The 24,441-nt window shown below is 42.5% G+C and overlaps 1 protein-coding gene across 2 annotated transcripts in view; it reads left to right on the top strand.

Annotated features, from left to right (window-relative positions):
- Nucleotides 1–630: 630 nt before the first annotated feature.
- arap2 (ArfGAP with RhoGAP domain, ankyrin repeat and PH domain 2) overlaps nucleotides 631–24,441 on the top strand; it is a 227,178-nt gene continuing 203,367 nt past the window's right edge. For both annotated transcript variants that reach the window (XM_050067659.1, XM_050067658.1), the window contains exons 1-8: nucleotides 631–784; nucleotides 7,085–7,402; nucleotides 7,446–8,019; nucleotides 10,328–10,410; nucleotides 17,643–17,719; nucleotides 18,043–18,107; nucleotides 20,282–20,644; nucleotides 23,083–23,152. In XM_050067659.1, coding sequence (XP_049923616.1) covers nucleotides 7,150–7,402; nucleotides 7,446–8,019; nucleotides 10,328–10,410; nucleotides 17,643–17,719; nucleotides 18,043–18,107; nucleotides 20,282–20,644; nucleotides 23,083–23,152 — 1,485 coding nt within the window. In that variant the 5' untranslated portion in view covers nucleotides 631–784; nucleotides 7,085–7,149. The remainder of the gene's footprint in view (nucleotides 785–7,084; nucleotides 7,403–7,445; nucleotides 8,020–10,327; nucleotides 10,411–17,642; nucleotides 17,720–18,042; nucleotides 18,108–20,281; nucleotides 20,645–23,082; nucleotides 23,153–24,441) is intronic.

Here is a 24,441-nt window from a genome sequence, read left to right as displayed (position 1 = left end):
ATGAGTTAGTTTCTCAACAAAAAAAAAGACTCAGCATCTGAAAATGAGTAAGTACCTCAAAATAATGAGTTAGTTTCTCAAAATAATGGGAAACTTTCTAGAAATAATTAGTTAGTGTTGTCTTGGTATCTCAAAATATTAAATTAATTAAAAACAAAATAATAAGAAACAAAACGAGGTAATCATTTTAAGACAGTATTTTATTATGTTGAGATACAAACTTATTATTTCAAAATACAGAGGCTTTATTTTTAGACAATAAGTCAATATTTTGAGATGCATTATGTTTATTATTATTTTTTAGATACTAACTGATAATTTTGAGATAAGAAAGTCGTGATATTGAGATACTAACTCATTTTATTTAGATACCAGGTCATAATTTTAAGAAAAGTTACTTTCATTATATTTACAGGAAGTTTTTTTCTTTTACTTTTACTTTGTCTTTGACAGAGGCAGAGATGGCCTTCCATGGTTTGGGGAGTATTCAGGAGCACAACTGAAAGTAAAGGTGACTGTACTTGTGCAGCTCATTCCTCTGAACTCCTGCCCTGCTCTGAAATGGGCGTGGCCTTACAGTACACACACACAAACACACGTTACACATTACACACATTACACGCAGGGGACGGAAACAGCCGTGTGAGTAAACGCACGCTGCGAGGGCTCGCGGCGGTCAACAGAGACTGAGCGGTGTGTGACATGACACAAAGTGGACACAGCAGCGGGTGTGTGAAGGTGTGCGGATGATGCCTGGGGTCACCTCGTGTCTTTAAACCGACAGGTAAGCTTCTAGAAACACCGGACGCACGTCTACGCGTTACGTACACTCCCCGCGTGCACTTTTCAAACGCCGACTGAAGTGGGCACGAGACTGAAATGAACAGGCTAAACTTTAATTAGCGTATTTTTGTTAATGCGTCAGAGTTTCAGGTGTTAACAGCGACTTGTAACCGGTAATTTAGCCGCATTAAAAGAAGTATAATAAGAAGGTAACGTAAAACTACGTCACTCACACTTTAATTGCGAAGTTATATAATATTTAAAAAGGTGTAATGTATTTTTTAGCACATATAAACTTAATGATACAAATATGTTTTACTACAGCTTTAAATTACATTTGTAATAAATGTCTGTGTGACAGTTTCCTCAAAACACCACCTACTATAGATAATATGTCAACAAATGCCAGAGCATGCCCAGGTCTGAAACCAGGAAGGGACAGAAACTGGACTTTGTATGAGCTGAGGTGTGTGTGTTGCTGTGCATGCATGGGCGTGCACGCTATGACTCACCCCTGCTGTCTAACCATACCTGTGGTGTGCCTAGTGGGTGTAACACATGCATACACCTCTCCCCTCCAATCCTCCTCTCCTGTCCTGTCCTGTGCAGCCATGCTTTCGCACTTGGGTTTGTTTTTGTAGAGGAAGCACTATCTCCTAAATTGCTGTCCACACACTTTATGTGTTTGTGTGTGTGTTGCCTCCAGTTGTATCTTCAGCACACACTCCTGCTTCATATGTTCCCATGCCCATGTGGGATGTGGAAGCTGTTTATCTTGTGAAGTTCTCTTTTTGCTCTTTGCTATTGATCTAAACACTCTGTGGGCTTCGACACCGGGCACTCGCTGCAGATCAAAACTCCTATATCCAAGCCCTTAATAATGTTTGCTGAATGTGTGTGCTTGATGGTTGTTTGTGTGTGTGTGTGTGCGCAGCTGTGTGAGTGGGTGTAGAAGCGCTAAAAGGCAGAGATGAGGAGCAGGCCGGGTCAAATGTGCTAGCAAGCTTTGGCGTGTGCCTGCGCTGGATGTTGGCCAATACAGGTCCCTGCAAGTTAACACTGCAATACACAGCTGGGCAGGTCTGGTAGACAGTAGAGGCCCCTATTGTGAGGACTTAATACCAGTCGTGTGGAGCCGAGGACTGTGTGAAGCAGCCGAGGTGTGATGTGTTTGTCTTCTCGCAAGATGAAAAAGTTCTGCTTTAAAAGGCATCAAGAACACGAGTGATGTTTGCCTTTGTGCGTGCATACTTTAGTTTTTTTTGTGCAAAGCTTTCATATCAGTGTTGTGCAAAAATACATGAAAGGGGAAGAGATGCTGTTTTCACCAGGCTTATATATAAAATACCTAAAGGTCAGTTCCTGTTCATGTTTATGCTGTGAATTACTTGCACAGTAAAGCACCCAAGTGTATACACATGCATATGCAACAAGGTTGTGTTTACTTGAAAGCAGAAGTAACACTTAGTGTTCCCCGTGCATTGTAGGTTTGCAACGTAAAAGAGAAGTGGACATGGCAAGATGTGTGATGTATCTTCCTGTGTGTGAATTAGAGAGCAGTTCTGCCACTCGATTCAACGTGGAAGACGAGATGGTGTGAACGCGTCAGAAAGCAGATGTACAAAAGCTTGACATTTCCAGGGTTATTACATGTTGCTAGGCGGAGCTATGATGTAAAGCTCGGATTTTTAAAACTCTGCTTTGTTAAGTGCTGCAAAATCAAGGAGACACAGATGTCAGTTGGCCTTTGTGGGTTATTTGATTCAGATATCAGACCTTAAGGTAAGTCTCTGACCAGAAACCTCACCACACAGTAGAGCCACGCTGTTACGGTGGCGTGTTGTTTCCTCATAGCTATTGCTGTTTCCTGCTGCTTCATCCAGGGGTGTTGCAAATTTAGATTTGGTTTTGTTGCCGGTTGTGTTTGCGCCACTTGTTGTTGAATGTACAGCACGTGTTGGTGTTTTTAGAGTGAGCTTAAAGGAGTAGACGCTTTGGGAAATGGGTTTCTACACTGTTGCTGAGAGAACATGAGATCAATACTGCTGCCATGTGTGTAAGGTAAATGTAAAGCTACTGCCAGGAGGTTGGCTTGAAGGCTTGAAGGTGAAGCTAACCCGGCTCTGTCTCAAGGTAAAAGACAAATTGGCATCTTGTAAGATCAGCAAGTAATACAGTTTATTTTGTGTGTTTAATCTGTTTAATAAAAAACTAAATATAAACCTGGCACATTTGTGGTTTTACAGAGGAGTTATGTAGAGTGATGTTTTGCTGTGGACCGAAATGGAAGTTAGCATCGCCCTGGTTCCCTCGTCAAAAAGCCAATGGGATTCTTCCGTTGGATTTAGCAGAAATAAGTTCTGTGGCAAACAAAAGTTTACGATACCAGCAAGTTTTGTTCAGCAAGATAATCTTCCGAAATGAACACCACTCTTACTATATTTGAAGCCTAATTGCAGTCGCCAGAAGTAAAAAGCTAATGTAAGGCGATGAACGAACTCCACCAGAGTTGCATGACTTAACATTGTCCCTGTAGCGCCACTGTAAAGCCATGTTCAACGGGATGAAGTTCTGTAGTCTCATTTGACACTTGCTAGTAACCACCTTTTTTTAAAGACACATAAAAGCTTCACAGTTCACGAGTGAGGTATTTACTGACATATTTTATGTCGTAGAACAAAACATGAAAGTCACTTAAACTTGTGTTAACCACAGACCAGACATTACCAAAAACCCATTAAATAAACCTGTTGACTTTGAGGCAAGGGAGCTTTTTGAAGACACATAGACTGTTCAAAGTTCACGAGTAGGGCATTTACGGACATTTTGTACAGCGTAGAACAACACATGAAAGCCTCTTAAAATTGTGTTAACCACAGACCTCATTTCAGGCATCTAACCAAAAACACATTGACTTTGAGATGAGGGAAACAGGAAGTGGTAAGATGCTAACTCATTTCTGGGTTTAGGACTGAATGATAATAAAATTAATCACACATAGGCTAAATAATTAATTAGGCTAGCCTAATTAAGCTTGTGAATGTGCCTCCAAGTAATATTTTAGACAACACTGTGTAGACTGCAAAATAATATCATAATCGCTATTATTAGCACACTGACAATCAAGGTCTAACTCTAAATCTCTCACTGTATATTTCATGTCCACTTTATCGCATTATTCCCACTCCGCCTATGAATTATGATGCATGGACACAGTTATCAGGAACTGTAGACTGTTGTGCTTTCTTACAGTCAGTGAATAGTCAGCAGTAGTAAATCGAAGTTAAATTGTGTTGCTGATGTAACTAGTAAAAACTTGAAGTGCTGATGAGGTCTTGAATTGTAGGCTATGAAAAGTTCTTTCAAAAAGTTCTTAAAAGGTTTGACTTCAGGATTTCTGCATAGCCTCCTCTGTCTTGCCCCTTCCAAATTTACCAACTAGTTTATTTTAACAGGCCAAACATTTTGACCATGTCTGTGATCTGGTGTTTTCATCATTAGTATGGTAGCGACCCTAAAAAGGGTACTCAAGAGATTGGGGGCTGTCCAACTTCCTTCAAATCTCACTCCAAGGCTTCCTGAAAAATTGACAGCTCTGAGACTCAGTAGCCATGTTTCCATCAGCCTGTTTAGATGCGCATCTAGAAGTATCGCATCAGAAAATTATGATGGAAACGCCAAAATTCGAATTAAAATCCCCTGATTCGCACAAACTAAAATACACTCGCTTTAGCCGGGTTTTGGTTGATTCGAAAAAATGTTGATTCGCAAAACGGGGGATGGAAACAGTTATGTTCGAATTAAGTCTGACGTAGCGCACCTCTCTCCATGGTGATATCCGCACTCCGGGTCGGGAAGGCAGTAATGCATTCACAAGCTGGTTGCCAACCGCCAGAAAACGTAGAAGAAGAAGAAGAATGCGAGACTTGTTTTGTTTGTAGAAGAAGAAGAAGAATGCGAGACTTGTTTTGTTTCCCGTTCTGCGGAAAACTCGCACGAGTTCGTAGTTTTCACCAAAGTCCGTACATTTAATGGAAACACACAGGATGCGTATTTCTTTTAATGCGCATTTCCCAATGATTCGAATCACTTTTGGATGGAAACATAGCTATTGCTGGGGCACTCTATACCAAACCATTTCTTGGCCTGTTGTCAAAAGTTGACGATATTTTTTTGCACTTATTTTTATTTCTAAATATTAAAAGATTCTGTATTTAACCTTCTACATGTATTAACTGTTTTTTATTGCCAATGGGTGAAGGGATTGTAACATACCTTAAAAACTGAGACCTTTCCGACTTTGTTAGTTGCCTCTCTACCAACCTGTGGACTGACTTCCATGTAAAGGACTAGGGCCAACTATTCCAGGAAAATTAAAAGGATATGATGAACCTTAACCAAGAAAGCCCTTAACTTGCATCTGTCTTCAGCTCCACTACAGCGCTATAGTGCCACAGTGTGCAACAGTAGCTAACTTAAGCTTTGAAATGGAGTCTGCTAATGTAAACAAACAAATTTCAACCATTACAACACAAAGTCCACACATGCTAAGTTTCTATTAGAGTTATATATTTTGCAGCGGCAGCCCGGAGACAGACCTGTTGAGGTTTGCACAAGCTGAATTTAACCTGTTAGAGCCGCTAACTGAAAGTCTGTCTCTGGAGCTGTAGTTGGTGTTCCTCCTGTCGAAGTCGCCTAATCTGTGAGCGGCTAAGGTGTGAAACGTAAGGACACTGGGGTGTGCTAGCTAAGTCTTGTCATATATGGTCTGATAAACTGTTAATTTCTGTCTCCGCTTATCCTGTTGGGGGTCGTGGAGGGCTGGAGCTTATCCCAGCTGACATTGGGCGAGAGGTGGGGTACACCCTGGACAGGTCACCAGACTATCACAGGGCTGACACATAGAGACAGACAACCATTCACTCTCACATTCACACCTACGGACAATTTAGAGTCACCGATTAACCTGCATGTCTTTGGACTGTGGGAGGAAGCTGGAGTACCCGGAGAAAACCCAGAGTTTGAACCACCTCTTGCTGTGAGGCAACAATGCTGCTGCACCACCATGCTGCCGAATAAACAGTGATGAACAGTAAAGTCATCAAATTCATATCATTCCCCATAGTATAAATTCAGTGGCCCCTGGAGTTAGAAAAAAAAAATTCCAAATGAAACACTATTGTGATATTGTGGTTTTAGCTGGCTAATGTTAGCTAACGTTAGCTTGCTTTCTAATGCGGACAAATTGCTAGCTAGCAAACAAAGCAAAATACTGTATTGAGTGGATAATGTCAGCTAATTCATACAAACTCCCAGGGCTGGTTTGTAAATTACTTTAACAGCTACAAAGCAACCAACAACAGATCTAAGCAGCACAGCTAGCTGGGCAGCTAACAAGCTAACTGTAACCCAAACTAGCTGTAAAGCTACACTACATGGATCAGTTGGTTGGTTGCTTTGTAGCTGATAAAGTAATACAGTAGTATCATGGAGCCAATAGTCCAAATACATTATTTTGAATATGATTATAATTTATTTTCCAGTATCCTATCAACATGCAGGTCCAGGTGCTTGCTTGTGGCTACGGAGGACGCTGAGTGCATTTCACTTAACAGCCTCAGAGAGAGGTGTTAATAACAAGGATTTTCCGAAAGTTACATACAGACCCTTTAAAGGTAAATCTCAACCCTTAAAATTTCCCCTGCAGAACTTCCCTTGAAGACAAAATCAATATCCACTTTGAGTAATGTTGGCTTGGAGAAAAATGCACATCATTAGAGCCAAAGAGAGTTTAAAGTATTCCTGCTAGATTTAATGGACGTTTCACAGGTTAATAGTCTTGTGCATGGTACAAGAGTGGAGTCCGTTTGATGGCAGTTATACCCCGTTAAAGGGACAGTTCCCCCCAAATCAAAATTCATATTTTTCCTCTTACCTGTCATGCTATCGATCTTGAATATTGGAGATATCGGCCGTAGAGTTGTCTGCCCTCTCTCCAGTGTAATGGAACTAGATGGCACTCAGCTTGTGGTGGTCAAAGCGCCAAAAAAATACATTTGAAAAATTCAACAGCAATGTCTCTTTCCAGAAATCATGATCTGGTTACTCAGGATTATCCACAGACCTTGTTGTGAGCAGTTCGATGTAGGAACTATTTTCTTTCTACCAACCTACACCCGCAGTGGGAAGCATCTGCTAGCTCATCAAGCACCACTGAGCTAGCTAACATTACAGCTAAGCTGAGGAGGCCGCCATTAACGTTCACATCTCACATATTTTTATCTTTTCTTTGTGTCCACAGTTTAAAGCCGGACTACTACATCTTCTTCCGTCTTCCTGATGTGGCAGAGGTGAGAATAGACCATCATGTTGGAGCCTCCAGAGCCGAGTCAGGAGATCGAGGAGTGGCTGTCCACCCTCCGCCTCTCCCAGTATACCTTGTGTTTCCGGCAAGGAGGCTATCAAATTCTGGAAGACTGCAAGGACCTCAGCGATGATCGTCTCCTGGAGCTTAAAGTGCTTCCAACAGGCCATCGTAGGCGCATCCTCCGGAGTTTGGAGGCACTGGGGGTGAAGCAGCCGAGTGGCGAAGAGGAAGATGAAGAAGAAGAGGAGGGAGGTGTAGGGAAGGAGAGGCGCCAAAGGAAGCGAAGAGGAGGGAGGTGTAGGGAAGGAGAGGCGCCAAAGGAAGCCGGTGCCACACCCGAGACATATCTTCCTAAAGGATAAAAAGAGGGGGACTTCATGTCAGCACCATCAGCCAAAGGAGAGACACGAGTATGAGGTGGAGGGGAGTCACACTTTGCCTCCAGGAGCTGGACTGGGAACAGAAATTGAGGAGAGCAGATACATTCGCCCGCCTCTACCGGCCCCGCGTGATCCCCAGAACATCCAGACATCCACAGCTGTATGTACCTTCATCCCTCCCTCAGTGTCCTGCAGAAGCACCAGCAGCAGCAGCAGTGAGTCCCTCTCCATATCCGAGATGCCCTCAGACTGGGAGATTTCCTCTGAGAATCCTTCACTGTCGAGTACAGACTCCTTCCCCTGTATGGCTGACCCAACGCCCGCTGAAGACAATAGTGTTTTTCAGGGTGAAATGGTGGAAAACTTTATCTATGAGTCACAGCCGGCTTTTAAGGTTCCTGCAGGTCCACGGCTCACTCGCTCCTACCGGCTGAGGCACCGGCCTGTTCCTGAAATCCCCAATCAGGCCATACTGCCACCTCAGGACAGGTAAGAGTTAAACTCAAAGGAAATGTTGGAAAATATGCTGAAAGCTACTGTTGGTAACCGTTATAAAAATAACTTTTTGTCATATTTGCTGAAAATGTACATCCAGACAGTGGATGTCAATGGTAAACTGTTGTTCAGTTAACCAACAAATTTTTATTTGAGCTTTGATAAAACATGTCGGTCTATAGGGTAATTTTGCTGCACTGCCCACCAACTGGGTCCGACGGGAGCTAGTTAGCAGTGCTGCTTATTTGGCGATTAACACTAGGAACACCATCCTGTCCAAACAGTGTTGCTGTGGAAACGTTCTACCCACCCTCCAGTCACCCCCTAGGCCGCTCCACTGATTAAGCGGCTCAATTTAAACCTACAACCCCTTTTTATATAGTTGTCTATGGTATCTCTGTTAGCTCTCTTAGCTTGCTAGCAGTGTCAACACAGCTTGTAGTGCTAACATTAAAACTTCTGAAGGGGGATTGAAGGGGAAATGACACCGCTAACACTACTGGGGCGACATACAGGGACATCCAAGCGTGGCTACCGTGTTTCTGCAGCAAGCTAGCAGTAAGCTAGCAGTAATCATGAATGGGCGTTGCTGCTAGGAGCGTTAGCTAACGTTAGCTTACTAGTGGAGACCAGATGGTGGGCAGTGAGCACTGTGTGTCCATATGTTAATTTTTCTAGCCGGATGTCTGTCAGCAAGGCCAACAGAAAATATAATAAAGGACAAATCATTTAAAACACAGAAAAAGAAAATGTCAGCTCTATGCAGACCCTACGCTGGAGTCTACGCACATGGCCTACGCTGTTGTGAGCACTTGTGCAGTGGTGTGTCTGCTGCAATTACACCTCCAAACCACTAGTCAGGGTTGGTTTTTCTGTGTGTTGTAAAGTTTAGTTTATTCAAAACACACAATAAACACACATTAAACATTTCTTAATAGAGACAATTTCAAACACTGCCTGTTTGGCACCGCAGCTGATTAAAATCTTCCATTTAGGCATTTTTTAAATTTGACACACCCTTTGGAGAGCTTCCACTTATGCATCATGTTAACTGGAGGAGGTGGTGCTGCTTGTGAGCTGAGGACCAGTGGAGGGATATTGTAGCTCACTCTATATAGCAGGATTTATACTTGGGCATCAGCTCTATGCAGAGCCTACACTGCTGTGAGCATTTGTACTTGTGCGGTGGTGTGTCTGTGAAGTGCTGTAAAGTTTAGTTGATTAAAAACACACATTAAAAACACATTAAACATGGCTTAATAGAGACAATTTCAAACACAAGTACACAAATCAGCTTCACTATAACTTGCAGCATTCACAGACAAACACTTGTCTTTATCTGGACACATTTTCCCCACAAATNTTCCTCTACTCATATGAAGCCAGGGACAACAGCAACATTTAACAAAGGTAACGTTACAAAATTCAGCTCCATTACAACTCACAAGGTTCACTGACAAAATAACTGTCTTATACTAAACACATTTTCCAAACAAATATAACGTGCCTAGTGACAAGTGGAGATTTCCTCTGCTTTCACAGTCTTTAGTAGCAAACCAGCTAATATTAGCCAGCAAAGTAGCTTTCCATTTGTGTCACAACTGGCACTGCCTACATTACACTGCAAGGGGAAATGGGACACGAGCAGTGACTGACATGATTTACAGTTGCATAAATTCCTTGGGCCTGATTAGTGTTAAGGAGGCAGAGGAACATGATTTTTCACAGACTATTTGTCTAATGTAATAATGTGGGAATGTAGTGACAATTTCAGCAACTATGACAAAAAGTTATTTTTATTTAAGTTACAGCTTTTTTCACAAGCGGCTGCTCTGCCGTTCAGACATGAGAGTGGTATCAATCTTCTCACTTAACTCTCAGCAAGAAGGCAAAGAAGTGTATTTTCCCAAACTATTCCTTTGAGCATAAAGTTTGACTTTGTGAAAGTTTATGAGCGGTTGAGAACTAATCAAACAAGTTAGAAGAGCACAGTGAAAAGCACCTGGAGAAATAAATTTGCACGCTGCCACGGCATGAATGAATATGAAAACAAGACCTTCCCCTCTTTGCATTCAGATTTACGCTGATGGAGAACCCGAGGCCTCTCATTCCATATTCATTTCTGCATTCTGCGTACATTAACACCCCTCATGCTATACATTGTTCAACTCATGAGCTGTGAAACTTAACTTTCAGAGTTCCACATCTCCTTTCTGAAGGCCTTTACGTCTAAATGGTGTTACCTATTTTCCCCACGTGCTGCATTGGTGGTTCTAATCCGCTGATTTCTCTTCCTCCTCAGGAGCGCACCACCAGCGCAAACAACCAGCCCCGAACACCTAACCGGCTCCGAAGGTCCCATCGGTGCAAACAGCATACAGAAAGGTACACCGTCTTTCAGCTGCATGCGCTTCATCTCTGCCATGAATATTTCATTCGGCAGCAGAGTCAGCGGTGCTGTTGTTTGCCCGGATGAAAGAGGGAAGAGGAGATGAGGGTAGTGCGTGGGTGGGGTGCGGGTGTTCGGCAGCTGTGTCGTGGGAAACGGCGTCGCCCCCGTTTCAAGCGCGCATCTCACAGGGAATATGCTCTCTCACATCTTGTCCCTCAGCGAGACCCTGGTGTGTATTCCTGTCGCCCAGCTCTCCAAAGTTTTTAAGAAGTTGTTTAACTTTGCTAACAACACACAGGCTTGTAGTACAACCAGTACAAATATGTTCTGAATTTCTCCCGTTCCCTCACTGTATTTACTGGGCTTAGTCGACCCTCGCGTCTCATCTGACGAGATGCTACGTGAGCTGTTTCCTGTGCTGAGGTAGATGTGTTCTCCCAGGATTACATGACGCTTTGCTGTGACAGCATCTGCATGAATGCGTGTTTAACACCTGTAAACATGTCACTCTTCCCGGGACCGTATCTGACCACATTGTGACATTTTCTCTCGCAGCATATCAACAGTTTTCCGTCCGTCTTCTGCTCTTAATCTCCCCTCACGCTCCTCTTTCGGCTTCCCCTTCCTTCCTTGTTCCGTGTACCTTTACCGCAGCAGTCTCTTGGTAGGCTTTGTTTTTCCAACTTTTTTCTCTGTATGGAACAAGACAGGGAGTGAGACTTGAGAGAGCGGCAAGACAGTGAAGTGGGTTGGGAGGAAGGAAGAGGAGATGGATGCAAAACAGGCTGAGAGACGGAGGAAGAGAGGGAGCCGAGATGGTCCCCGAGCAGGGAGACGGGGAGCTTGACTAGCAAACTAAATCTCCCTTCACAGCGAGGTCTAGCAAGACGTTATTTGACATATCATTTTACCCGAGCATATTTGAAGAGTTTATTCCGAGATGGGATCGAAAACGTGTAAAAAATGTGTACGGCGGCATCTCATGGAATGATCGCTGCATTCAATCAAAACTTGCTATTGGAGGCGGACGGAATTTTAATTAACACCCCAACATCTCTGCTTAAAAATAAGTTTCTTCACGAGACAAATCTCATTGAGAAAACACTTCTCTGTCAAGTGCTTCTTCAGCAGCAACACAGCAGGCCGGGCAAATCATTCAGTGATTTAAACACAGAGAAATAATTGCAGTTTTGTGTGTGCTTTTTAAGGCCTTTGGAGTACACACACTGCTCAGTTAAACGCACTTCCCTTTTTAAGCACCATAAATGTTTAGGGTTGTTGTTTCTGTGTCACTGCTGTGCTGTTGACAGATGTCACCTTGGTGCACACACACATCACACTGGCAGCCGGACTTCAATTTTAGTGCAAAGTCACACCTCAGAGCAAACAGAAGACAGTTTGTACTGATGCTGAAGAGATAAGTGAACTGACAGAGCATGAATTGGGAGACACTGCAGATGACCAGGGGAAAACTTTTAAGTAATGTATCACCATTAAACTTCCCCTTTTGATGTCTTACATTAAGACAATTATTTTTTGTGTCACAAATTTTCTGGAATTTTATGTTTAAATATTCAAATAAGGCATTTTATTTAATTCAATCTGTGCTTTTTGCATTCATTTTGTCTTTACACTGGATAAAGCCAGGCTCAAGATTCTTGTTCCGTATTTTTTGACATATTAGAGTCAAACGTTTTTACAGGGGTAATTTTGGATATCTCTTGTTATCTCTCTATAAATGCGAAAAACGCAGTTGGCGAGACTCCCGCTGATAGAAACACATGTCGCCAGGTATGAACACTCAAAAAATTACAATAGTCTCCGCGACGCAAAATCGGGGTGAAAATCGTGTAATGTGAACTAGCCTTTAGTTAAAGTGATAGTTCAGGTTTTTGGACATGAAGTTGTGTGAAACGCTGACCATCTGTAGCTCTGATGTGACGGTGTCACTACTCTCAACTCTCAAGCTACAATAAAGTATGCATGTGTTTTGTTAGACTATTTCAATAATTTTAAAACATCCCCGCATTACGTCAGACCTTGCTATCAATTGGGACTATTTTCTGGCCAGTATCACTCCGCCGTGCAGGCCCGCAAGACAGCACGCCAACAGAAATCAATAAGACAGTTCATCACCACGCCGTGCAGGTGCGCAGGATAGCAACGGCTAACGAAAACTTCATCGGCTGTTTCCAACAGAGAACCAGTAGGCTATTATTAGTGAGGAAAAAGATGTACTAGCCCTATATATACCTACTACTACAGCGCAAACACCGGCTCAGGCTCACGACACACCCTCGTCAGCTGCTGTAGGTAAACAGAGGAATACCAAAATGGTGCGAACAACTGTGGGAATAAAAACATCGCCGGCTCCCAATTCCATTGGTTTCCTGTTACAGATGTAACCCGAGGTCTTGATATTGCCATGTAAAATAAAAGCATTTTAATTTCTGCACAAACCCTACAGTGTGCCTTGGATTGTTTTTGAAGGAGACTTTATATTTTTGTATTTTTTGATTGAGAGTATACTTCCCTCATGCGATGGATTAAACGCGGTGCACCTGAAGTATCCAAAGAGCACCTGCATGTGACTACAACTAAGACCCAGCAGCGCTTCTACTCCTCTGTCTTCATTTTTTATAAAACAGGCCTGGAATAATATATGAACAAACCCCTCTGTAAAAACCGTCAGAATTTAGATAGGAATAAGAGTGGAAAGTCTGGCTGAAGTAAATGGTAATGAAGTAGAGATTTCTGGCTCAAGAGTATGAGAATTGAACTCGTATAATTTCACCCATCTGTTGGAAATATTTTTTGGACTTTCTTGGACTTTTATGTTTAGACATGCAAATAAGGTGTTATCTAATTTAATTTGTGCTTTCGGCAAACATTCACAGAACAGAAATCTGAACTCATAAACACCTAAATTTGTATTTTTTTCCACTTGCCTGAAAGAAGACATGTTATGGGAACAAGATAGAGTAAAATCTCAAAATGAGCAGTGCATGAAAAAATTGTTTGTACCTGTAATGTCTCGACTTAAATACGAACTGTGCTCATTTTTTAAAATTCATACATTATTCCTATGGTCTAAGATAGTCATTAAATATCAGCAAACATGAACAGCTCTCTTCCAAATCCAAAAACTAGAGAACTGAAACATACATTTGTGATGTCCCAGAGTATAAAGTCTGGCGTTGCTCCGTAGACAATGAGTGGTCAAAGATGTTCTAGATAACACTGAGAGCAGTCAGGGGAATGTTGTGAGGATATGGGTACATTTTCTGTTTCAGAACTGAGGTCACTACAACACAATAAAGCTCATTTAGGTATTAAAAAGATGACAAACATTCTGTGGGTCCACAAAATCAGGCTCTCATTCATTGTCTGTGGAGCAACTCCAGACTTAACCTATGACATTACAAGTTCTAGACTTACTCTGGTTACTGGCTTTAAAAGAGAGTAGTGGATGTTCACAAATATTGATCAAACTTTACTAGACCATTTTAATAATATACTGGAATTCTTAATTTAGGTGGCACTCCCCTTAAAGTTTTTATTATTGTCGTTATTGTGGTGTTAAATGTTTACAACTACGCCCAGCCTGCATATATGACAGAACTAGAAAGCTTCCTGTAAATGTTCAAACATTACTTTAAAGAACAATTGACAGTTGATTTGATAAACTGTTGGCAGAACCAACAGTACCTTGTTCGGCTGTACCTTGTCAGCCTACCTCTTTCATTCCTTCCTTCTTGAAAAGGTTGGAGTTGTGTTACTTCCACATATGAACACTCTTGACGAAGTTCGAAACATTAGTGTAACTAATAAATTGTGAAGCTGAGCAAGGGCAGCGCGCAAGATATTCTGTTCGAAGACTCAAGGGATACTCTCCAACGCACCTGAATTTGAGACACTTGGATGTGCGAATATATCTCTTTAAACTTATTTCCACATATCCAAAAACCTACTGATATCCAAGTCTTTAATAATGTTTAAAAGTAGTTGTGTTTCTTTTTCCGATCAGAAACTGTTGGCTAGTTAGTTTGTGTACAATGAATTCCAAATGTGTTGCGTGCACGCCCCAAAGAATGCTCCTAAAACCTGAATAATATCGGCATATCCCAGATTTTTTAATCGTAATATACGACATCAGGAATGTGTATACATTCAAAATGTTACCTAATTCAGAATTTTGTCATATTTGGAATAATAGTGGAATATTAGTGTATCTAAAGATAGTCAGTGCCGTCACTGAGGAGAACTAAACAGCTATCAAAGAAAAGGAAAGTCACTCTTGACTATCTTGAAGTCTTCACCAGTAAATTCAGGGAGCCAGTGACTGAAATAATAAACTGTTTGGCAACTAATCTGAATTCAGATGGTGACAGTTGTGCCTCCTCCATGCTCAGTGTGGGAGTGATAATAACAAACTGCCCTGTAACTCCCCGACTTAAAAGAACGGAGGCTTCATTCATAACAAAAATCAATCTCCTCCTCACCAACTCTGAACCGATGGCGGCATCTAGGTCTCTCCCCAGATGGCAACTTTCGTGAGAGAGAGAGTCTGGTCAGGAGCAGATAAAGAAGCAACGAGAGAAACAAAAGGCAGAGGCTGGAGTCGGAGCCAGCGAGGGAAGAATAGAGGGAATCAGACAGGAATTGAGTACAGTAGCGTCCGGCGAGCCCTCGGGAGAGAATCGTGAGTGGCCTGAAGGTCGGCTGATAGATGATGACTGATGGTTGCTGTCTGACCACCAAGCCTGTCTGCAGAGAGGGCGGCTGTGCTGGAGTGGATTCTATCATCAAGTAGACTGACCCCGTCATAGAGCTCACCAAGCCCAGTACATGGCCCTCTGTAATGGCCTGCGTTGTTTGGTAGTGTGTGTCAGCACGGCTTTAAAGCTCCAGTGTGTCGGATGCAGGGGGATATATTGATAGAAATGGAATATATTATAATAAGTATGTTTTCTTTAGTGTGCCTGAAAATAAGAATCTTTGTGTTTTCGTTACCTTAGAATAAGACATTTATATCTGCATAGATAGCAGGTCTACGTCTATAGACAATGAGACCCTGTGTCCTCATTTGAGGACATTGCATCATGGGTTTACTTGACCTAATACTTTATTCTACTTAACAAAGACCTGTTGTCCTCCTTTGTGGACACTTTTTTGTGCCATCTAGTGGTAGTAAGACCACAATAAAACTAATCCATGTAGAAACAAGATAGATGCCAAGTCAGTCTGCAGCTGATCCCAACACAAAAGTGGGCAAGGTCCAAAACCTGATCCCATTTTATGGTTGAAACTTGTTTATTTATGATTAATAATGTTTGTAGTCTGATATGGCAACAAATTTGAACAATTTTAACAACAGTAACAAGCTAAGATGCTGTTAATTACTAAGTACGCATTTGAGGACATTAAAACTTTATTATCGTCGTGTTTGAGGACATTAGGACTTTATTAGCATTGACAACAATTCGTTTTATATACTTATTGTGTCCTACTAATCCCAAATAGCTAGGAGAAATTAAAAATGCTTACCAAACAAAAGTTCAGGTCTCAGGAGGATAGAGATTGCCATGTTACATGGCCGTGTTTCTACAGTAGCCTAGAATGGACAAATACTGGCTCTAGACAGGGCCATTTGTGTTTTCAGGCTTTTGCGTCAGCCCCTGTAGTTAGCAGCCTCTCTGCACTGGCGATAGCAAAAAATGGAGGATTATGTTTTCAGGTTGTTCGTCTCATTCTCGTGAACTCAATATCTCAAGAACACCTTGAGGGAATTTCTCCAATTCGGCTCGAATGTCCACTTGGAATCGGCATTGAAATCATTAGATTTTGGTGGTCATAGATCAAAGGTCAAGGTTACTGTGACCTCGTCTGTCTCACTCTTGTGAATGCTATATCACAAGAACACCTTGAGGGAATTTCTTCAAATTTGGCACAAACATCATCTTTGAGTTGAGGATATCCCAATTAGAATTTCGTCAAAGGTCAAGGTCACTGTGACCGTGTGTCTCTCTCCTTCTTGTGAATGCAAAATCTCAAGAAAGCCTTCAGGAGTTTCCTCAAATATGGCACAAACATCCACGTTGCATCATGAATAAACTGATTAGAATTTGGTGGTCAAGGTCACTGTGACCTCACAAAACATGTTTTTTGTGATACGTCAAGACTTAAATGTTAAGAGGAAGAAGATATACTTTATTAATACCAGAGAGGAAATTCATTTATTTACTCTGCTGTCATACACAGGCCAGAAATATACACACACACAAACAGGACCTATACATGCATAAAATGGAGATATGTCAGAGCGAGGGGGCTGCCCATGGACAGGTGCCCCGAGCAGTTGGGAGTTCAGTGCCTTGCTCAAGGGCACCTCTGCAGAGTATTTACTGGTTTTAATCACCTGGTCTGTTTGTTTTTGAGAGGAGGAGACCTCTGTGAAATTCCGCGAATGCTAAATACCTCCTGAACAATGAACACTGAAGGAATTCTACCTGGGAGATGTTTCTGCAATCTGCAATTCCCCCAAATCTTTCACACTGGACCTTTAAAAATAGCACATTCACGTGTGCATCGGCATGTGTGTATTTGGCTGTCCATCCTTTTTATGTCTCTGTTTGTCTCAAGGCATCTTTATGTGTCTGAGGGTGTTTCGATCTCTGTCTGCGTGCATATCTGCTTCTCCGCCAGTGTCTATGTGTGTGTCTAGCCCCGTGGCGGCGTCTTTTGGTCCTCACAATCCTCAGGAGAGGGTGGTGTCATTTTTCACAGTGACAGGCAGCGGCCCACGCAGGGTGGCCCCGGGTCTCCAGACTAATAGTGTCTGGCCAGAGTCTCTCTCCCTCTTCGCTTCCACCGACCACCGACCACGGTCCCTGCAGGAGCCGAGGCGGAGAAATGGCCTTGGCAGTGTGTTGGAGACAGACTGAGGAGGATCATACTCCCAGTTGGGCAAGGAAAAGAGCGAGAGATAGGCATGCTGAAACAAAATTTAATTGGTTTACTGCTTACATGGATCAAGGGTTGGCACATTTATTCAGATCAATGAGTTGGTTTTAATCAAAGGGCACTATAACATCTGAGTGATTTAAATTTAACTGGAACAATCCTGTTAAGCTCCTCACTTTCATGCACCATGTTTAGGCCTTCACACTGCAAGTCTCAATGCCACCACAAAACTGCCATTGTGTTGTCTCTGTGTCCTTTTTAGCTCCACTTCAAAGAACCTTGACGCCTATTGCTCCCTATGGAGAAATGTTCCTGTACAACAACCCTGAAAACGCTCCGGTAAGACAACGTACACTCCCACTAGCGGACAGTGAGTAGCAGCTCTGCAAAGAGGAACAGACATTTCTCAGATCTTCAACACTATCAGGCGTGTTTCCAACCGCAGTCCGCATGCCAAACTTCCCTCTCAGTGTTAATGTTGTCACCATGGACACATAGCAGAGTGGGAAATGTGCTTGTTTCAGTTTGCCCCCTGAGGTTAATGGAAATGTCACCTAGCCACTAAAGTTAACACAGCTTAGTGCACCAGCACGATAACAGTGTCTGACTGAAAGATGGACACTTTCTTTTCATCTGATGCTAATCTCTTCTGTTCTCTGTAGGAGCGAGGTGCTAAAGAAGGGGTACAGAAGGGTTTTAAGGACAGGATAAAACCCAGGAAACAGAGGTATGTTATGCTGATGTAATGCTGCTTTCCCACACTCTGGATGTTTAAATAGAAATTCAGAAATGCTCAGAAAGAGAACTACTGACCATAGATAATGTTTTTGTGGTTACTGGTCTCGGTGTAGCACACTGGAAACACTAAGAGAGAGTTTATCATGTTGTGCAGCTGCATGTTAAGGTGTTCAAACATAAAAACAACCACATGTTAATCTGGTGGTGTTAAAAGATGAGGCCACAAAATAGATAAAATCACATTATTCATTTCTTGCATACATGACAAAAGGATGTCTTAAAGAAATACTTCACCCCACAAATTGGTCATCTGTTGCGATACGATAACCGCCTCAGAAAATATCGCGGTTTCACGGTATCACAGTATGCTGAAGCTTAAGCTAACGTCAGCTATTGACAGCCAACTTAAGCTAACGTCAGCTATTGACAGCCAACTTAAGCTAACGTCAGCTAATGACAACTAACGCCAGTCACTCACCAAGACACCTGCCCAGTTCGCCACTGGTTCTCCTCAATTTCCATGTGATGACCATCCTTTCTCCTGACTCTTGCTTGCTCCTAGTCTCTTGGGCACCTAGCAGATTCATAAGTATACGGTTGTGATCCGTCATACGTGTATGAACATTATTGACCTCTTCTGTATCAAAATAAGCATCCATATGTGCCGTTGTTTTATTTGGCCGCTTTCCTTCTTTGTTACGTCACATCCAGTTGGGTTTGTCTCAATGCGGAAGTACAAATTCTTCACATAAACGACTCTAGTGTGTATTTCGGTATATATTTTTTAAAATCTAGTTTCTGTATATCATTTTCCTACAAACTGATTCACTGGTGGCTTTTAAAGTTTTAAAGAAATGACAATAGAAGGGTTTTTGTTGGTTGAACAAACGTTTTATTACTATAATAAAACAGGAAACCATTTTGTTCATGGAATTATCTGTGAAATGTCTCCCCTTTGTAAATAACTAAACTGATGGGGAGATTCAAGGTCCAGTTGCTTTTTGTCAGTATTGTAGATAAGCAAATATACACGGTATGATAACTGTCAACTTTTATATCACGGTATACCTTGAAACCGGCGTATCGCTGCAACCCTACTTCACAGGTTTTCTCGCATGCCTCCACAGTGAATGAAGAATCCAAAAACGGAGAAAATTCTAATTGAATTGTTTTACAACAGCAAAATTACATGAAAAAATCTGACACAACTCGTGCAGGTCTCATTTATTATTTTACTACTTCCCAAACAGACAGCCCTTACTGACAAGAAGCTGAACTAAAAGTGAAACTTCTCTATTTTCTCTTCAAAGCCAGACTCCATTGACAAAAACAGTAATTTTATCTCACTGAACACAGGAGCTGCTGGTCTACTGCTGCTTCGATTAGTTAGTTAATTTGTGTTGTAGTGTGACTTTGGTGAATTTCAGCTAACCCTCTAAAACCCCAAATTCACACAATAACACAAACAAACTAACTGATTGAGGTAACTGTAAGCTAGCAGCTCCTGTGTTCAGCAAAGTAAAATTGTTGGTTTTGTCAATGGAGTCTGGCTTTGAAGTTTCACGTGTTGGAAAGGGTTGTCTGTTTGGGAAGTACTGAGCATACGACTGGATAAATGAGACTTGGATTATACTGCACGAGTTGTTTGAGAGTTTGTAAACTGATGTTAACGTGGACCCCTGTTTTTGGATTCCTCGTTCACCGTGGAGTTTTCTTCACAAATTCAGCATAACACTAGGTGAGTACCTGATATAGATACGATCATTTCGGGGGTTTAGAGTGTCTTTAAGAAATGCTCCATATCTTTGTTTGATGTGTACCCAAACAGAAATATTTTAAAAAGTTGTGGTTTCACTGTGAACTGTTATTACCGTCCAGCAAGAAATAGTTATAGCATGAATCTCATGAAACCAAAACGTGTCCTTTTTACGTTTTTGTTTATGTATAGACAAAATAAATCATATGTAATATAGTCCTGGTAGGCAATTGAATTTTGGGCAGAGTAAGGCTAGTGGCTTCCCTTGCTCCCGGGCTTTATGCTAAGCTAATCACCTCGGGGCTCTGACTACACACTTAACGGACAGACATGACAGGGGTAACAACAATTTTCAGTATTTCCCAAAATGTCAAACTGGTTCTTTAATGCCATCCCTGCTCCCACAGGAAAAAGACACCTAAACGGAAAAAATCCAAAGAAAAAGTGTCTCCCCCTGCCCCAACCATCCCAGACCCCTACACAGAAGAATACTCCACAGTTGAGGAGTGTGCCAGCATTTTGCCGCGAGCCAGTTTGGACCAAAGTTTCCTAGTGAGCACTGAGGCTTTTGCTGTGGGACCAGCTGCCTCTGGCCCTAAGGATGGATCTTTAATCATGGTGGAGTGTGACCTCTACTCTGATCCGGCAGACGCTCAGGGGGGTGGGACCAGAGATGCACTGCCTGATATTTCTCCATACGCGTGCTTCTATGGACCCTCCAAACATCAGGTGCTCAAAGCGAGCTGGCTGGACAAGCTGTCACCTCAAGGGTAGGTTACAGTCCTGCTGAGGATAAATGTGATTAGAGAGTCAGGTCAGATTATCAGACATAAAGATCTAAACGAAATACTCAGCAATGCTTCTTTTACTGCAGCCCCACATTGAATATTTATTGTCACCAGGCTAAAGCGTTTAGTTGTGTGTGTGCTGTCTCACAAACTACTGGACCAATCGGCCTAATATTTTATGCACACATGTATGACTGTAAGCCAAGGACCTCTCGTGGTTGTAGTGATTCATGGTTGTTCAAAAGCATGTTTCATTGACTGTTTCACACTGTCATTGACTTGACTCTTCACCCCTGTTAACCAGACGGTAGGGGCCAGCAAACAACAAGCCTTGCCGTCTGTTGCAGGCCACATCTGGCCTTTGTCTTGGCTAAAGAAACGGACATTCGTTTAAAAGTTTTGTTTTATTTCAAACTGTACCAGCTTTGTTATGATCCACAAAAGTTGGGCACATCTTGACTGTTGCCTGGTTGGGTGCTTGACACAAGTTAGGGCTGCCCCCTAGTAGTTGACCAAATGTTAGTCGACCAGAAAAGTCATGAGTCGGCAAGATTTCATTGGTCGCTTCGTCACAGGGAAAAATAAAAACCAAACAGATGTTAAACTCTATTAGGAGCTGTGCCTTGTCAAAATAAATCAAAACCTATATGACTGGACCACGTGGGGATTTAATTTGAAAGGACAGACACAGGAAGTGTCCACGCTCAGCAGTCAGACAGGAGTCAGGTTAATTTCCAGGGCTGGTACCTGCGGTTATTCCACAGGCTAGTTAATAACATGTCGGGCAGGAAATCCAAAGTGTGGGATCATTTTGAGAAGGTGAAGGACGAACCCAAGGTGATATGTAAACTCATCTTCATTGGTCGACTACAAACATGACGTATCATCTGAAACATGGAAGTAGCTACATGCCCATTAGCCCACAGCGTCATTAACAGGCGGCTCGCTCAGTGTGTGACGTGCACTTGTAGATAAAATATAGGCCTATATTAATGAAGGTTCATTAGTACGGTTTTGTATTTCTCTGTAATGTAGCACAGTGTTAACAATGTTACTGATACTATTCTTTCTCACACCTACAACTCAAACCACCAAAATATATCATTTAATCATTAAATTAATATCGTAAACATGCGGGCGACTGATGACTATTGGTCGACTAGGAAAATTCTTAGTTTGGGCAGCCCTATAAAAAATACATTCATCCTCATAATGCAGGAAAACTCGATCTGCTCTGTGCAATGCGCTGTGACTCTGTTAAAAATAGACAAGGCTCGTACTTAAAAGCTTCTGGGACGCGTATGAAACGCGCTGCGGCAATAATGCTGAGGGTTCAGCTCAGGCAACCGTCTGGCAGAGATCTGCACTTTACTGAGTGCACTTAACTAGTTTCTTATTAAAGGTCAGTGGTCCAGTGTGTAGGATTTAGTGGTATCAGCGATGAGTTTGCAGAACTGAGACTTATGTGTGCTTTCAACTTTCATAGTCCCATTTAGAGCCAGCTTTTGGTTTGTCCGCGCTGGGCTACTGTAGAACAACTTAGTGGACTCTGTGGAAGAGGAGCCACAGTGTATGTAGATATAAGCAGCTCATTCTTAGGTAATAAAAACACAACGACTCTCAGTTTTCGGGTAATTATACACCAATGAAAACATAGTTATGATTGTTATATACCATTTCTGATTGCCCTAAATCCTACACGCTGGCCCTGTAAGGTCAGTTCAAATTCTCATACAGTCACACATCCTTTCACCACAACTACTCTAAACGTACCTCATACCACTTCCCGTCAAGTGCCAACAAAAGTCACCACGGCAGCCAGCCAACCACCTGCTTCCTGTTTCTTCACAGACACCATTTCATTCTGCACTGTGCATCTTTGATGACCATTTAAAAGTGATAAATGATATTAGATACAGGAGCCTGAAGCAGATCCATCCATAATACATCGCACCATCGAAAGGGAAGGAAGGCAAGATGGGAGATAACCTTGTAGCATTGAGATGCACAGTATGTCAGCTCTCACTTAGTTTGGCTTTTTCTGGCAGCTCCACGTTTCTCTCGAGTCTCTCGGTGCCACATGCGTCACCGTTGCTCAGAACTGGAGCTATCAATCATTTACTTCTTTTTATATTCTCCTTCACCACCTGATTTGCATAGGTTTGGCAAACTGCCCTTGGGCTGTTGAATATTCAAATTGAAAGTGCCCATTTGTTTTGATTATGCTAATTGACAGCTGTTGATACAACTCTTGACATTAATGAATCAATGGCACTCTTGATGAAATATGAGTACCTGTTCAGAGCAGATTTAGTTACTGGCTTACTGTCTTGACTGTTTGGGATTTTTCATTCCACTCCAAACTGTTTTAGTTTGGCTGAGTGTGCCAGATGGATTGAGTTTGCACCTTCTCTTTGCAGGAACTGTGTTTTTCAGCGGAGGTGGGTGAGATTCGACGGTGAGAGTCTGGCCTACTACAACAATGACAAGGTAAGTGCGAGAAAAACGCACCCCCCTCCCCTCCTCCCGCTTCCTGCCGACACACCCACACCCTCCACATGCACACCGGCCAAGTCACTCCTCCGTTACAGAAATCCATACCGTGAGCAGCCGAGCCAAGTTCTAAGTGTTCCCTTCTCTTTCTCCTCCTCCTCCTTCTCATTGTCATCATCATCATCATTAGCTTGGCAGGGTAAAGAATGGGGGCAAGGACGGAGCGACATTACGCCATGCGTGACAGGCCAGCACTCTCTGTGCCCGCCCAGCCATACAGTAAAGTACATTGATGTTGGCACCTGACCAGCGCCCACAGAAAGAAAGAAGGAGAGGGAAGACTGCTCCCGTTTTGCTTCCCTCAGCATCCCCCCCCCCCCCTACCTCTCTTCGTTCTCCTTCTGCGTGACAGTCGAGTTTGAAATTTCGCTTAGCATTGCCTGTCTCATCATCAGAGAGAGAGGAGGGATGGAGGGAGAGGAAGAGGAAGGGTTGAGGTGGGGTGAGAGTAGCTGAAGAAGTAGAAACTGTGAAGGAGGCAAGATGGCAGTTCAACCTCCATTAACCACCTTAACTTGTTAAATCAGGAAACTTTTTGCAGTGCACTGGTTCTGGCTGCAACTGTGAACGAAGGGTCATTTAATGTGACCACGTGTGTCATGTGGACATGTGATCTTCATCTTAAACTTTTAAATGACCATACCTGTGACTTTGAATGTTCCAACACCTTTGCTATAAACCATTACCCTTTACATCACAGGTGTACGTTTTACAAACTACTATATGTTCGCCATAGGACACATGCTGCGTCTGCTATGGCCTGCAAAACAAGAGGTCAGTGCTGGGTGCCAACTTTGAAGGGTGCAGAGGCAGGTTGTGCCTGGCGGTGCAAAGCAAGCGTAACCAGTGCTGTATCATAACCTTCTTACCAGAATTCTCGAGTTAAGACGCAAACTTTTACGATTAAAAGAGCCATTATTAGCCAAAAAAAAGAAAAGAAATCTGTCTGGAGCCACAAAATATATTTAAATAAAGGTAACAGCCTATTAAATCTAAATCAGCCCCTCATCATTATGAATAGGTATATAGATATACTACAAGTTGGCAGTGAGCCATATTTCTTACTATGTAATGACGAAAACTCTGTCTGTGGGTGTGTGTGTGTCTGTTCCACGTTTTTCTCCTCACTGACTTGGTCAATCCATGTGAAATTTGGCACAGTGGTAGAGGGTCATGGGAGGATGCGAATGAAGCAATATTACATCAGTTGGCCAAAGGGGGGCGCT

This window comes from Epinephelus moara, chromosome 17 (genome assembly GCF_006386435.1).
Source record: "Epinephelus moara isolate mb chromosome 17, YSFRI_EMoa_1.0, whole genome shotgun sequence".
In the NCBI taxonomy this organism is placed as follows: Eukaryota; Metazoa; Chordata; class Actinopteri; order Perciformes; family Serranidae; genus Epinephelus; species Epinephelus moara.
The sequence above is the reverse complement of the archived record's forward strand: the minus strand, read 5'-3'. Positions and strand labels throughout refer to the sequence as shown.